This window comes from Myiozetetes cayanensis, unplaced genomic scaffold, assembly GCF_022539395.1.
Source record: "Myiozetetes cayanensis isolate MyiCay16 unplaced genomic scaffold, myiCay2020 scf3, whole genome shotgun sequence".
Lineage (NCBI taxonomy): Eukaryota > Metazoa > Chordata > Aves > Passeriformes > Tyrannidae > Myiozetetes > Myiozetetes cayanensis.
In genome coordinates, this window is record NW_026087521.1 from 5,615,368 (window position 1) to 5,631,990 (window position 16,623).

A 16,623-nucleotide genomic window follows, 5' to 3' on the forward strand; every position below is an offset into this window, starting at 1 on the left:
AAGGAAAACATACTCACACGATCAAGAAAACACTGGAAAAACCACTTGGTTGTGTAAAGGCTGGTGGGCATATCCTGGGAGTCCTGCAAAGAACGCAGAAGTTTAGAAATGCTTACAAAAATGCAAGTAATGCCTTGCACTGTCCATGAAATATTTTCCCCTCGAGGCCAATGTGCCCAATATTCACCATAAATAATTAATTTAACCATGAGACACTGTTACTTCAATCCAACAAATGCAATTTCTGCCTTTCATAGTTTTCCTTCATCAGCTTCACCACCTGAAGAACACACTCTCAGAGATGCAGAGGTATCAACACAACCTTTATCTTGTTCCTGGGACAGAGGCAGCAGGGGATAAAATCCTCTCTCAAGAAAATAAGCCCATATTCTGGAGGAACCCAAGTTCAGGCACTGGGTCCATCCAGTCTTTTATTTCTCTACAGCAAGGCTACCAATTCACACCAAAGGCTGAAAAGGTTTTGTGACAAAAAAAAACATTAACTACCAGAAACCAGCATAAAACTATGGAATTATTCAAACACAGGGCCTCGAAACAGGACTTAAGACTCATAAGGGATTTTATTCCTTAATTAAAGGGCCTAATTTCCCCTAGAGCACAGATAATCCAGGTGGTGTCCCACCCCTTCAAAGATGGCTAAAGCTTCTCTGCAGTTTCATGGAAAGTTCTTTGCATAGTTAGAGAAAAAGATGAAAAGTTAAGAAATTCTGAATTTTAACTGTGGGATAACATCATACCCCAGGCTTGCCAGATTCAGCTTTTCCAAAAATTTCAGTCATGAACCACTGAATAAGCAACGGACCAAAACCCTCTGGTTTATCTGCAGGCTTTACTTTTGTCTTTCAGAAAGTTAACACGGGCTCATTTTAGTGACACATTTACAGTAAGAGATGAGAAAAACAATCCTTCACACGACTGAAATAATGACATTTTCATGTTGAGAGTCTTGAAAAAAGCAAACAGAACAAAAACAACCTCAGTTTTCTAACCTGTAAGAATGGTCATCAGCCTACTGAAAGATATAAAGGTTCATGCCTTCCTCTGATAAAAAACCCCAAATTGCTACTAAATTCAATGCCCCTAAACTGATTCATACAAAAACAGAACTAAGTTCTGAATTGAAACTTAAGAGAAAAAAATACAGTAAATATAGAGAGTGAATATTTTCCTGCATCCCTCTAAACAAATGGCCAAGAATTCCCTCAGAAGAGGGCTATGGAAGTATTTTATTTAATTAGCTCTCTCAATTGCCAAAAGCAGTTTCTGCATTTGTCCAAAACTTTCTTTTTTCAAGTGACCCCAGGTAGAGGGGGCAGATGTGAGACAGGGACAGATGACAGGGAAAAAAAGCTCTGGACTATTAGTTGTAGTAATAACAGGTGTATATAATAATACAAAAATTAATGTGCCAGTCTCAGGTTCTATCACCTCAATCATGTATTATTATTTTGGAATTTTTAGGAAGTTATGAGGACCTTTTACCATTTACTGTCTTCTTGGGATTACTCTGTATTTTCTTTCTGAAACATGACAACCTCGAAAATGAGAATAACACGGTATTTCTAAACAAGAATCATCATCTTGCATGTACTGTAAAAACTAAATCCACAACTTTAGTTTCAGAGTCAAATTAGTTACAGAAGTGGGTTTGAATTTTTTTAAATGTGAAAAGATAATCTTGCATGACTAATTCTGACTTGACCTTTCACCAGAAGTGTTTTTTTCCCTAAGCAGATCTGCCTAACTCCCTGTTATGAGCAGCTCTTACAGCACACTGTTGAAAAAACAAATCAAAAAAGACACTAAATTCCATTTTGTAATACAGCAAGCACACATTAAATGCAATTTATCATTGCCAAGGTGCTAGTTTGCTCCAAGGTGTCTTTTTTTCTTTCTCTAGGCAGGTAAACATACTAAGCAGAAGATAATATAGTCCTGAGAGGGTGGTGCTTGTGAGCAGCCATCACTCTTGATGTTGCTGCAAGAGAGCATCTCTCACATTATCTTTTAAGACCTGCAGATGGATTCTGGCAGTACCAATGCACTGCACAAGGAAATTCTTGATGACTACTGGAAGGGTGTTTTTCTCCCATTAGAAAAATTATTGATTTCTTAGAATAAATACAGCCCAAAAAGGGCGTATTATTTCCTCTTTAAGAGCATTAGAAGAGATAAAACTCCAACTTTAGTTTCATGAGTATGTGCAAGTTTTAAAAGGACCATTAACCCCTCTTACAAAGGTTATTTTTTAAACAGGGATTAAAACCAGCTGGTCATAAAGTCACCTCTGTCCAGAGATGAACCACAAAGCTCCACATCTGAAAAACCCCTGATAAAAATGTTTTACCATCAGCAGTTTGCACAAGGCTGAGCAGAACAACCACATATTGTCCTGAACTCAGAGTCCAAAGTGACGCAGGCACCCACTTTAGTTATTCTCATGACCCAATTTTATCACAACTCTGCTGAGGGGCACCATAACTTTGTCTATAATGAAAACAACAGCACTTGTGCCTCTCAGAGCTTTGCATTTCTTTTCTGAGGTTTGAGTATTTTCAACCCACTGGGTTCACCTGAGCTGAAACCAGGCAGAAAGCTGGAAATGAGCACTGTTTGGTATTGTGATATAAATACTCACCAAGTGCTGCTTAAGCTTGGACAAAAATTTCTTCAGTATTTTGTCATGATGCTCTTGAAACCTCAACAGTTTTGGAAAACCTTCAATAAAAAAACCTAAGGGAAGAAGTTGACCATTTAAAAGGTGTATTTGCTACACAAATAACACAACAGAAGCACTGAGGCTCCAAGAATATTATCCTTCTACGAGACCACTGGATCTGAACAGATATTCATAACAATATTATGATGTCCCTGTACAGATGTGCACCTGCTTCTGCCTAAATAACTACAGCAAAACATCAATACATTCCCTCAGTGACTATTATTAGATTAAAATGACAAATGACAGCAGATCCATCAGTCATACATTAGTGTACCCAATGTAAGATCATGTGGAAAACACATTTATAATTTTTCTAAAAAAAAAAAAAACCCCAAACCAAACAAACAAAAACCCAAAACCAAACCAAACCAAAACCCCCCAAAAAAGAACAACAACCCAAACCAACTGAAAACTTTCAAAAGCAAAAAGACAAATCAGAATTATTGCCCAGAAAATTCATGATAGAAGGGCAAACAGCACAGGCAGCTACTAGAACTGTCTGCACTGAAGAAAAGACCATAAAAAAAAAAGACAAGAGGATATTCTACCAAGACAAATATCATGATTATATACTATAAGTAAAGACTGTGAGCTCACACAACTAAAACAGAGGGCATATAAAAATCTTTAGTAGTTTTAGTGATCATATACTGGAAAAGGAGTTATCCTTTCCAATGAGTTATCAGCAGAGTTAAAAAAGGGGCTCAGAGTAAAACACAACACTAGGCAAAAAAAACATGAAATGTAAAGGAAAGCTAGCACAGCTACACAGAAGGAAAAGAAACCATCCACAAAAGATCCTTCAAAAAGCTGAAGCTGTGTTCAGATCAGAAAGACAGAGATGATCAAACACTGACAGTATAAAAATGTGAAAAAGCAAGCCTGCCCCACCAAAGAAACAACTCACAAAAGACATTAAAAAATACTAATAGACCTATTTTCAAACACCTCGGAAACAAAGCCTGACAGAGTTTGTAGGTCTGTGAACATTTTTAGAAGTGCTCAGAGAAGATGAAGTCAGTACTAAAACCAAGTTAAATTTTTGCCTGGGAGACACAGGGGAGGTTCCCAACCCAGAACCCCAAAGAGCTCTCAGAGAACTCACGGATGAACGACCCGAAATGTGGATTCTGCGTGGTTGCACAGATGGAGGTAATGCCAAAACACAAACGGAACAACAATCCATGGTCAAAAGCAATTAACTATTAAAGGAAGAAAAGTCTATTGGAGATAATTACAGGCAAAACAAATTTTTATCTCAAGAAGTTCCTTCAGAACATTTTCCAGGAGGTGGAGGTGTTGATCTTGGGTTGCTTTGTTTTCAGACACTTCACTGAGCATCTGTTGCTGGTGGCTGTCACAGACAGAACACCGGGTTAAAGAGAGCTAGTACAGCAATTCCATATTCCTAGGATTAAAAAGTCTACCAAAAAAAAGTCCCTAAGACCTTTTAAGCAGTACAGAAACTGGAAGAACAAGTACAGACCCAGAGAACAAATGTCACTTCAGAAAAAAGAGGAGAAAGAAATCATTGAAGAAGTCCCAAACCAAAAAGCAAACTCTTACTAGTTACCAATTACAGAATTCAGTGCACGGCCACTGAGACACAAAATTTACCATCTCAGGTTCACACAGGTTTAGTATTTCATAGATACAAATGCAAATTCTATCATACTTAAATGTCAGGCTGCATATTAGGAAATTCTAATAACATAGGCAAGGCATTTGTTTTTTTTCTTACTGTAAACAGTAAGTGACTCCTCCAAAGCTAATTCGCCATCTGCAATAACATTGAGAGGTGCCTTTTCCATGGAAGGTTGCTCTTCCAAATTTATATACACCAACTCATTATCTTGAATTTTGAAGACTATAGAAAGATCAATGGAAAGAGCTTCCAAAATAGTAGACAGTTTTCAGGGTCAGATACCTGTATTTTATCATTTAGAGACTTCACATCGTCCATACAAGCCAAAGCATCAGAGAGGCCAAATTCATCTCTTGATTTCAAGCTATGCTAGAAAGTAAGTCTGGCTAATGGGCTGCACCCAAAAAGTATTCTTTTTTCTTATTCTATTGACCACCATTTTCTTATTCTATTCTTATTCTATTGACCACCCTACTCTTGTCAATATGATTCCAGTTGAATTACTCAGCCCCCACAACAACTTCCCATTTCAGAGAGGCATCTGATGGTCAGTAGCATCAAGTGTCACTATAAAAGTTCTTCATGGATATTGGTAATTTAGAATTGAAATTGTTTTGGCTTTAAAGAGTTGGCAAATGGTGCTTTAAGCTACTTTCCCCTAAGAACACAGAAAAAGGGCAAAGTTATATGACATCAGTTAAGTTAGTTTTAAAGTCCCCCTTCCTTAATCTATAGTTGTATTTACAGAGGCACAGTGACACAAACTCATTTAAAACAGAAACATTCAAAGAATCCTAGGAAATCTGGGTTGCACAGGACTTCTGGAGATTATCTGGTCCAACCTGCTGAAAGCAGAACCTTAGAGCAGCTTGGTAACATCTAGTGAATGATAAATTGGGAACATCTGAGTTACAAATAAGGTTTTGTTAGCATAACTATAAATGCAACCTTCCCTAGCAGATGTTGCCAGGACAGTTCCAATGTGTATATTTCTGACTTCCTTCCCAAAACACCCAGAATTTCCTATGAGCTTTGAAGAGCTCAAAATCCTACACAGCTGTAGTTGCCCAGGTTTTGATTGTTGTTAAACCTCTAGATTTTTTGTAAGATGCTCTTAGTCTGTGTTACTACTGTGTAAAGCTTCAAGAAAGGCTTTGACACTTTGAAAAAACTTTCAAAATTTCACTTATGACACTGATCCTCACATCACATCACACTTTTTTTCCCCCAAAATAAAGTGATAGTTTTGCAGAAAGAATAAGCAGCAAAATAACAAACTGGCCCTTTGTCTTGGGGGTGGAGAATATCCAGGAACACTGGGAGGCTGAGGAAGGTATCAGAGTATGAGGAAGTCTTGAGCAGGGAAAAGGAGCTGGAGGTTGTTGGAAATCTGCTAAAAAACCCAAGTTCTAAATGACATTTCCTTTTTCAGGCTTCCAAGAACTCCAGCTTTTCTGAATCACCACATCAGTAACATCACAAAGATGCTGGAATTCCTGGACTTGTCCCATACCAATAGCCATGGAATATGCATAGGTCATACTAAATCTGGCAAGGAAAGAGAGGGCTACTGATAACATAAGAGTAACAGCACCACAAGAGCAGGAATTTCTGTGTGAGGAAGAGATAAAACTGAGAAACCCAGAGTTCATGCCTAGACACAGGTCCATTTTTTACTGTCGATTCCTGTCCTGCCAAGTGATAGCACAGCTGCAATATTATTTAACACATTCTGTATTACATTTCCACTACTATTTTATTACTACATAGAGGTCTGCATAACCAGCCTTCAATTGGTTACATTCCCTGAGAGAATAAGAGAAGAGGAAACCATCTGATTTTCATTAGAATTACCTGAAAGATATCACATATAAAAACAATTACTTACCCTTGTGGGTGAGGGCTCCAGTAACATCCAGTACCCCCTCCCAAGTACAAAGCTCCCATCGTGCCTTACTTCTACCAATCAGACAGCACAGTTTAATTTCTGAATAATTTACAGCTTGAAAGGACGGGTTGAAACCTAAATACACTGAATGAGATGGAACCATACCGTGCATAGCGTGCTTTGGGCCAGACAGGAGCTTCACCAAGGCCCAGAAGGCATCTTCTTCATTCATGTACATGAGGAGTAGAGCTGTGATCTGGCTCATCCCCTGACAGTATCCAACTTCCTGAGAATCAGACAGGGAAAATATTAAAACTGCTGGGAACAAAGGTCTTGTATCCACAAGCTCTCATCTCTTCCTTTGGTTAGTGGAGACACCTGGCACTGATGGCACAGGGTCCCTAATTATACCACCACCAAACACACTTCATATTGAAACATTCAAAATATTGACAGACAGAAGGAATGATGCACAACCCCCCAGCTAAAAAGTAACCTGGAAGTACTGACTGTTCATTAGAACTCACTACTGATGCACAAAATTCTCGTCAATACTAACATCTTCATCTTCAAGTAACTGTATCATCTTCCCCTCAGAATGGACATGTTACCACTTAGTTGGTTTTTTTTGAGGGGGAGGAGAGGATCTGGCTTTGTTCAGGATTACAGTCAGAGCACCACCTGATAAGAACAGGATTTCTCAAGAGTGACCTGTAACTATAAACCTGGTGAAGTTTAGCAGCCCAATAACCAGCAACTGTAATAAACCCTAAGAAAAATTTTATGGTTCCAAAACCGAACTCAAGTATTTCCTCTGCTATTAATTTTGACTTTTATGGCAGGAACCAACTGCCACCATCATTCAGCTTCTCAGATAACCCCACCAATAAAGTATTTGTAAGGACAATGACTTAATTGTTGGTAAGTTTTTTCAGGTTTACAAGTCCTTAGCAGAACTTCTGCTCTAGAGACAAAAGCAAAGAGTAAGAACTGCTGCACATTAGGAGGAAAAATGCAACAACATAAGTGCAAAATAAAGACTTCACTGCAGTATTCCCATCATTACGCTCTGATGGTTGATTTTAAACAGTATTTTTCATGCAACTTGAAAATACTGGTCCAACGTTTTATGGGAGGTATATAAAGGCCAGAGAGAAAGGTTACATTTCTTGGAACTTTGAAAAACAAATCAAACTGCTATTTAGTTTGAGTAACTGCTTAATTTCACTTTCCTCTTCTGAACTTTATGTATTTTCACACTGAATGCTAGGGAGTTGCTGATGGATATAGAATGGAAGATGTACGAGAAATGCTCAAAACAGGTCCAAGGAATGAGGGGATATTATACTGAAAGCACAGTTAAATGTGGACACAACAGCATTTTGGGTTCTATTTTTAGCATACAGCCAAAAGACATAAGTTCTTAACCCTTATGACACAGCCTAGAAACCCCACTCTAATAAATCCCCATCCAGGACTGCAGCCAATACCAAGGGCTTAAGTAAAGAAGATGCAACCTTCAAAGACATTTTCCATTTTCTAGAGCCTTTCAGGTTATGAAATATGCCTGTTAACTCCAACATGCATCTTTTTCCAGTGTGTTCCTCCCTATCATTCAAATGAAAGGGAGACAGATAATACAATGGGAGGGGAAAGTATCAGTGCATAATCCTCCAGCACAGCACAAATTCCCTGTTCTTACTGGACACAACACTGAGCTTCAGCCAAACTGTGTGCACAGTTCAGGCTGTCCAATCAGATACTCATAATCGAGTTTATTTTAACTTCAGCTCAAAACACGTCAACAGGCAAATGATCTATTTCTATATCCTTCCAAAGGCCTCTGAAATGTTTGTTAGTTTTGTTTCTTTGGTTTTTTTAAGGGAGAAACCATTCAGAGAAACCAGATACGTGTGAAGGTCCACAACTTACCGTGTTATATATGGAATATGCAGCTAAAACATGGAACAAAGATTGTTGCCTGGAGAAATAAGAGCAGAAAAGGAAAATACTATAATACTGTCTTTTGTAAAAACAGAAAAACCTAGAAGTAGTGAACTGTATTTTGGAAATGTGTTTCCCCAATTCAACTTGTCCAGCACTAAGGAACACGATAAACCACACTTCACCATGATAAGCACTTCTGATTTCAAGCCAGCTTTGTAATTAGCACCTTTATGATGCTTTACACGTTCAAAGGTTTCAAAAAATACCCACAGAATTTTGAGAAGGCAACGGTGTCAGATCGTCATTTTTACAGACAGGTAAAGTGAAACACAGGAGGAGCTACATTTCAAACACTGATTTATTCTGGGTGCCAAAACTGAAACCCTCCAGACCTGTTTCTGTGCTTGCAGAACAGTAACAGCTGTTCCTGATTCCAAACTGAGATGTACAAGTGGAGCTGTGAAATACACAAAGCAGCCACAAAGGTGTCTTAATCTTGGCACCCAAATTAAAGTCTGCTCTGGTGGCTGCTGCTGTCAAACTGGAGAAAAGCAATATTAACTCTGACTTGGCATCCTGTGCTCAGTCCTCTGAGTGTGCTGATCTCCGAGTACTTCAGGGTTAGAATAGAAAAAATGCTTTGTAAAAGTCCTTTGCTTTCTGTAAAACTGTGTAACTTGTGAAGGTAACAAGACAGAAACCAAGAAAGCAACCAACACAACCCTGCTCTTCTCAGCTGGGCCACCAAAGTAATGGTGGAGGGCTCTTATAAGGAATTTTTAAAGTCACACCCTATAAAAAAAAAAAAAAGAAGGTATAAAGGTGCTTATTTTATACTGGGAAGAAGAAGCATACCTGGAAAAACTTACCAAAGCCTCTACATGATGGCATTTTTGTTGGTTAAACTTGAATTCTGAAGAGGGCAATTCTTCAGTAACCAAAGAAAAGTTTAACCTGAAGCCCTAGATATTGAGCCCGAGTTTTATTTTACAAGGACAAATTAACAGGTCCCAAATGTGCACAGGAACCTCCTGTATCCTCAGCTGACCATATGGAACTGCACATAAGAGCTCAATCTCATTCACAGTAACACACATAAAATAATGGCAATTTCAGTACTATTTACACTAGATGAGACCACTAAAGACCTGTAAAAGAGCGAACCTTCAAAGATATACAGTCTACTTAAAAGTCAAACAAGCTATTGACATGCCATGGGGACTTCAGTTCACTGCTATGTGAAGTGATTTCTGAATTTTTCATTGAGGCATCGCTGGAAATGTATAATATATGTCCAGTAATTCCAAGATCTATTCCAAGTGTGAAATTGCTTCAGGCAGCCAAAGGCTTTGCTGTGGACTCTCAGGGCACGCTCACAACACAACTACAGGGACTGCAGCTGGCTCTGCTTGTGTTAACCCCACACTGTTGGAGCCACGAGCTCCTGCTGACACGGAAAAGTGGGGATGGAAATGCAGCGAGGCCCAAGGAGCACAGGCAGGGTGGGACAACATCTCTGTCCCCACAGCTCTGACCCCACAGGGGCTGCCCGGAACAGCCCAGCCTGGGAATCTCTGCTCTGGGCTCCTTCCCCACAGCCATCACACAAACTCCCCCCGATTTAGTATTTTTCCACAAAAATACCTTGAATAATAATATAAGAAAAATGTTTCTTTTATTATCACATTACAGCCCACAGCTCTGAGTGCTGCTTTTGGAAAATAGCAGAACTACCATAGAATCTGCCTTGGCAAGAAAAGGAGATTAAAAACTGAACCTAATACAGGGACAGAAGGGAAAAAACACCCTCTTAATCTCAGCAGGGTGCTGATGCTGCAAGCCAGCAACAATGCTGATGTTTGTATCACCACAATATTTTTCACCATTAAGCATTTTTAAAGATGACAGCTGCCTAATATTCCTCATCCAATGGCAGTAAAAAAATAAAAACACCACCAAACAGGAACAACATTTTGAAGAAATCCAAAAGCATTATGGCCTACATTTGTAAATAATTTAATGCTCACATATAAAAATACTGCTTCATATGGTTCTGAGTTAGACAGAAGAGGAATACAAAATCCAAAGGAAGGCTAAAATCTCTAGGAAGATAGGTGTTATTAGGGATGCAAGAAGTTATTTTTGAAAATAAATAGTTAAATATAACAATTGTGTAATGCATCTTAATTCACTTACTAGCTGGGAATTCCCATGCATTTGTATTTATAATATCTGAGACATTTTTTTAATACAAAATGAGAACAGCTAGTAAGGGGAAACTAGTTTTGTATTAGCAATTATTGTAATTATTTACATCATTGCACAGAAATAATCCTGCTTTGGAAGTCTGGAGCTCACATTCCCTGGGTAGAGGAGGCTCAGGGCAGGTCAGAAGTTGGTTTTAAGACAAGCCCAAGAAACCCTCTCAATGCACTCACTTCACCCCGTATCTGTCCCGGAACATGATGTGATCCCTGTACGTCCGATTCACATCCAGGTCAATCTGTCGGATAAAGGACGAAGACCCTCGTGCTTGCCACCTCAATTTCTGGGAAAAACAGCAAAGACCAGAGATTAGGCTTAAAATTGTGAGCTCTAAAACAGCAGAAAGCTGTCTGACTGTACACCTACACCGAAGGATTTGCCAACGTGTGGTTTAAAACAATGCAGAAGAGCCACTCACAGGATCACAAGTTTAACTTCCGAAATATGCAGAAACAAGAGAGTCAGGCACAGTCACACAGCAGAGACGTAAAAAGACCATTCTCATAACACACTTCTCTTTGACACATCATTCACTACCCATCTTTAAGGCCGTTTCAGCATCTCCAATTTCTTATTGCCATTTCTCTCAGGCAAGCACAGCACTGGAGAAAGACAGAAAATTGATTTCACTACTCAGGAACAAGAGCTGAGATCCAAGTGCTCCAGACTGGACTTTTAGCAAGTGATTTCGTGTGGTTTTCATACCTTTCGTGTCTTTTTCTCTAAGCAGAAGTCGTAGCTACAGAGCTGCCAGTTATTATCTAAGTATAGATAATGGACATTTCTCTAGTAATTTCCTGTCTTTCTGTTCTAATCTAATTTAGCTGTAGAATATGTCTACTTTAGCACTTGCTTTAGTGTTTTATAATTAAATCCATTTTTGTAATTGAATACTTAGGAAGCCTGCACAGGTTAGATTGACGCCTTATTTTCTGCACTTACGATAATTTTCTCTTGACATTCATTCATTTATTCTCACTTCTGTCCCTAAAAGTTGAGTTTTACAAGACCCTCAATTCAATGGGAAAATGGAGAGCAGCAAAATGAGCTTATCACACATAAACAACCCAGGATAATGATGGAAGAAACTCTTTCTACTTCTATATCTGAACTGCAAACACTTCTTTGTTTTGCATCGAGCATTAGATGGCATTACTCATTTCTGGAGATGAATTCACCTATTTTTAAATACTTCCAGTTTTACTCAGCATTCTTCCCCACAACTGGATTATTCAGCATTAACTCTGTTTTATCCCTTTTGGATCTGCCACTAGTCTTACTTAGGAAGGTAAAAACCCCTATAATAATCAGAAAGAGCAACCTGTCGGACTAAAGAGCATTAAATAACTTAAGAGGAAGATCACAGACACCAAAATTTAGATTAACATCAATGTCAACATCCATCTTTCATGACCATAGAAGATTTCTTATCTACTCAGACCCTAAGCACAGTTCCAAAACAGTGCTATTACAAAATGTCTAAAAAAAAAAAATCAAACCAGCACTGCATTTCCTTGAAACTCTGGACATTATTCCTTTAAAAGGGAGTGAACATTGAAATTCCTGTGGGGAAAAAAGGAAACACTCTAGAACACCGAGCTGCCTTTCTGTTAGGCAAGTTCTCCTCTAATCCTTTAGCAGAGAGGAAAAGACAAGACTTTTAAAGGATTTGATTCCCCTTCTGCCCAACTTATGAGCCTGCACATGGACCCTGCCCTCCACTCCTGGGTCTGAAGTCCAGCTCTGATGGTTGGTAGCTCATTGACACCCACGGAGAACTAAGAGGTAGTAGGGAAAAATTTAGAGGAACATAACCACAGTTATCCCTTCCAGAATATTGGAACTCCTTGTACTGATTTTCAGCTAACAAGGTACTTCCTTCATGGACATTTTCAAAGAGCTGTAGTTTCCAAGGCTTCTGCCTTCTTACCTGGATGGGGGACTTTTTCTTACTTCATTTTGTTTTGATTTTAAAAGGGCTTTTGCAAGTATTTGAGAATGGGAAAAGAAACTGAAAGAAGATTAAATTAATTCCATGAATTTCAGAACCAAAAAACAGGCTGGAAAAGTGCTTTTCAACACACAGCTTTTTCCCAGGTTAAAACAAGCAGCAGACTGCAGTGTAATTTCCAATATATTTTTTAATGCTGCATAACAACAAAGCTTAATAAAGGCTGTAGTTTCACTATCTGATATTTTTTTTAATCAATGTTAAGTGGAAATTCTACAAACTCACGTTGTACAAGTCTTTCATTTCTTCTTTCATTTTAGGGACATCGAGTAGTAAAGACCAGACTTGTCCTCTGAACTGCAGTGGGATCCCTTTATAAATCCTCCTATGAAACTGTAAAAAGAAAAAGAAAATATGAATGCAGCAGAAATCTCTGAACAAAAGGAACAGTGATGTCCAACGTGCTAAAGAGGAAAATGCAATTACACCAAGTGTGCCAGCAAAAGGCTGAGCTGCTGGGGGACACAAAGTGTCCTGGTGCCTTTTAGGGACTGAAGGTGTCTGCTGATTCCATCTGGCACCTCTTGACAGAATCCAGAGGCACAGGGACAAAGTGGGGACACAGGTAAACCTGTGCAGGTGATGTTTACAAACCTTTTTGCATGTAGGAAGGTCTATCAAAATTGTATCACCTTTTTGGTGGCGGTTTGTTTTTTTTTTTGCTATTTAGACCCAAAAACCCCCAAATTCTTCACAACACAGTATTTCCTGATAGGCCACAAATAACTCACTATAACTAAAATCTATAAACAGCGAAATGGTGAAAAGCAGTATCACAGAGTTTTAAACATTACCAGTAAAAAAACAAAAGCAGAACTGATTTTGGAACGCTTGTAGAACTGCAGCAGCACGTTGAAATGTATGTAGGCAACGAAACAAACTGTGAGATCAAAAAAAAAAGACCTTGAATTTGCCATTCCTAAAGCTAACAGATCTCAGATAATATTTCTAAACCAATAATCAGTTTTCTAAATGCACATTAAAGTATTTGCACAAAAACAACATAAAAACCACCAAAAAAATGTTATCTTTCTGGAGGCACGTCTAAGAAGAGAAAAATAAAAAAATGAGGACTCTGACAAAGAAAATGAACCTTTTGAGGTTATGTTTTTATCATCACTGTAATGTTACACAGGGAGACAATTAGATTTAGAAGAGAATAAAACACACACAACTGCTCTCCAAACAACTCATTGCTTTGCATTTATCCTACAATGAAAGTTAGACCTTAAAAATCCCAACTGAAAAGTTATCACTTCCTTCAAACATTTTTATACAAGTTATGTTTGCAACACAAGAAATATTTTAAAAGAAATGTCCTCCTCAAAGACAAGATGGTTTTTCTTTTCACGTATTTCACATCTCCAGTTTTGGAAAATTAATGAAGCCCTCGTTGCAGTAAATTTGCAAACCTCCTGCTGCTTGGGATGTATCGGATCTTTAAAGGTGTCTGTAATGCCAGCAAGGATTTATGCATGGATTTCAAAATCCAGAACTCTTGCACAAGTAAGGTTATGACTTTTTTTTTTCCCTTTGTTCCTTGTCAAATGAAAATTTTAAAATTAAAAAATGCTGTGCTTTATACAGAAAACTTTGCTGCTTTAATGTTAAGAAAGCTAAAGCAGCAACACCTGTAGTGTGAGCACAGCTGTGTCAGTCCAGCTTCTCCTGTGAGGATAAAGAACAACGTACAGAGCTACAAAGCAGCTCCTGTGCAGGTGGATACCCAGAGCTCAGGTCACCCTGAGAATTCAGTGAGCTCAAGCCAGACCAGGGGGAACTGCCTGTGAGAGAGAATTCAGTCTTGGGAAAGCCAAACAGGACGAAAAACAGTGATTTATGTCCCCACTGACAGGTGGTTTTATTCCTCATGGCATAGGAACAGAGCACCCTCACAACAAACATTTTTGGCAGTTAACTAGAATTTGTAACTTGTCTTCAAATGTCTTCAAGAACAGAAGTTTATTAATGAAGAGAACTGGTTGAGTGAATAAATTCTCAGGACTGTTGTTGTAAATTAATGTTTTGGGAGAAGGTCAGGTGGATATCAAAGGCCAGAAACAAGCCTTTGTAACAACAGTTTCTTATTTAAATAGAATCAAGATAATTCAAACCATCCAAAGTGTGGGGCTCTTCCAGGGTTTTTTCTTTGGGGGGGGAGATAAAACTAAAGGAGAAGAATCACTGGTTTCAGAGGTGTCTATGGCATTTACAGTTTTCCCATCTTCTGTGGTGCCTGGATTGAAACAGCCAAACAGCAGAAGAGCCCTTGCAGCAGTGAGTAAAAACTAAGAGAACTGTGGAAGTGTTTTTTACAGAAAAGTTTGAGAAGTGAGTTAGCAAATATAACTTTAAAAAGAGTGGAAAGGACAGAGAGTCCAGCAGTTTCATCAGCCTACTACAGATATGCCAAAAAAAAATAAAAAAAACAGGAGGAAAGCAAATGTTTTGAGGAGGTAAGTTCTGAATTATTGCACTATCTGACAGAATAAACCCAAATAACAGTCACAGTTTCTTACAAACCATTTTAGATCTGTCTTCAGCTGATTCTGCTATTCCAACTGCTCTTTTATTGAGGCAGAGAAAAAGCTCTCAGTCATCCCAAGTCATTACCAGATCCTGCCTAGAGACTCAGAGAACACAAGACCAAAGACTTTCACTGTCTATCTGATACAGGAGAGAGAAAAGTCCCTCAAGAAGAGAACACGGCACAGGCTCCACTGCACAGACAACAACATGGAAACAAGTGTGAAACATTTCATACACAAGGAAAACCGGAGTGGCTGATACACCAGAGGGTGGTGCTGCCACCCAGAGTGACCTCAGCAAGCTGCAGGAAGGGGACGACAAGAACATCGTGGAGTTCAACAAGGAGAGGTGCAGAGTCCTGCACCTGGGGAGGAACAGCCCCAGGCAGCAGAACGTGCTGGGGTCACCCAGCTGGGAAGCAGAAAAGGACCTGTGGGACCCGGAGGACACCACGTTGAGCAGGAGCCAGCACAGTGCCCTGGAAGCAAAGATGACTGAGGGTATCCTGGGCTGTGTCAGATAAAAGAATTCCCAGCAGGTCAAGGAGTTGATCCTTTCCCTCTCCTCAGCAACCTGATCTAGTGGAAGGTGTCCCTGTGCATGGCAGGGGAGTTGGAATGGGATGATCTTTAAGGTCCCTTCCAACCAAAATATAAATGAGCAAAGTGATTTTTAGCTGACAATCTCTGTACCATAAGCACCACGCTAGTGCCCTCTGCTGGCTTTTATTTCCTTATGTAATACGAGGTTGAAAAATCTGTTGAGAAGTACTGGTTGGCTCTATATACTTGCAGAACCCTAATTTACTCTTCTGCTCTCTCTGAATTAGTAATTAAAATAGGAAGTAGGAAATTCAGAAACTTTTTCTTTTTTCTTTTTCTTCTGGGAGGATGAAATAACGAGTCAATCTTCAATAAATTCTTTAAAATTAGGCCTTCTTAAGATACTAGCTCAAAACAAAACCTAAGCATATAAACTTGGAGCTCAGATAAACATGTACATCCATGAAAGCATGCATCATTCAAAGCATGGGGATGTGGGATCTGGGATGTTTCCATCCACAGGGCATAGGAAAAAGAAAGTCATCCTTGATACATGGAACTGTATAAAGGATACAGGATACAAAAAAATACAAGTTCTGTATCACATCTAAGTAGAACTGTCATAAACTCTTGCTATTATTAGTAATGTTGTTGATCCTGAAGTGGATATGACAAATGGGCACTAGATGAGGCCCTACCACCCAGGAATTCAAAAGGAGCTTCTAATGCAAAAAGAAATCACACCTGTAACCTTACAGAATATACAGCATTAACTAAAATCCTCACAATGCAAAAAGAAATAAACCCTCTCAAATTTTAAATGCTCCAAATTAGCAATCATCTCAAATAATGGAGTCCATAACTTCCAATATTCAGTGTTGCCTTCATACAAAAAACCTGGAAAACATAAAACCTCCCCTTCCTTCCCCTGCCCCAATCTCTCCAGGACCAGGAACGAGGCCACTGTCACACAGCACCAGCCTGAAGAGTGGAAGTGTCACCACTGCTCCTGCAAGATGTAAAACTGGTCTTCTTGAAACTCAGACTTTCTCA

General features: G+C 39.0%; 1 protein-coding gene across 4 annotated transcripts in view; it reads right to left on the reverse strand.

Annotated features, from left to right (window-relative positions):
- Window positions 1-16,623, reverse strand: part of USP6NL (USP6 N-terminal like) — a 109,405-nt gene that overhangs the window by 16,708 nt on the left and 76,074 nt on the right. For all 4 annotated transcript variants that reach the window (XM_050324662.1, XM_050324663.1, XM_050324660.1 and 1 more), the window contains 6 exons: window positions 12,725-12,832; window positions 10,662-10,771; window positions 8,209-8,257; window positions 6,442-6,562; window positions 2,660-2,754; window positions 18-83 (listed from right to left, as the gene is read on the reverse strand). In XM_050324662.1, the coding sequence (XP_050180619.1) occupies window positions 18-83; window positions 2,660-2,754; window positions 6,442-6,562; window positions 8,209-8,257; window positions 10,662-10,771; window positions 12,725-12,832 (549 nt within the window). The remainder of the gene's footprint in view (window positions 1-17; window positions 84-2,659; window positions 2,755-6,441; window positions 6,563-8,208; window positions 8,258-10,661; window positions 10,772-12,724; window positions 12,833-16,623) is intronic.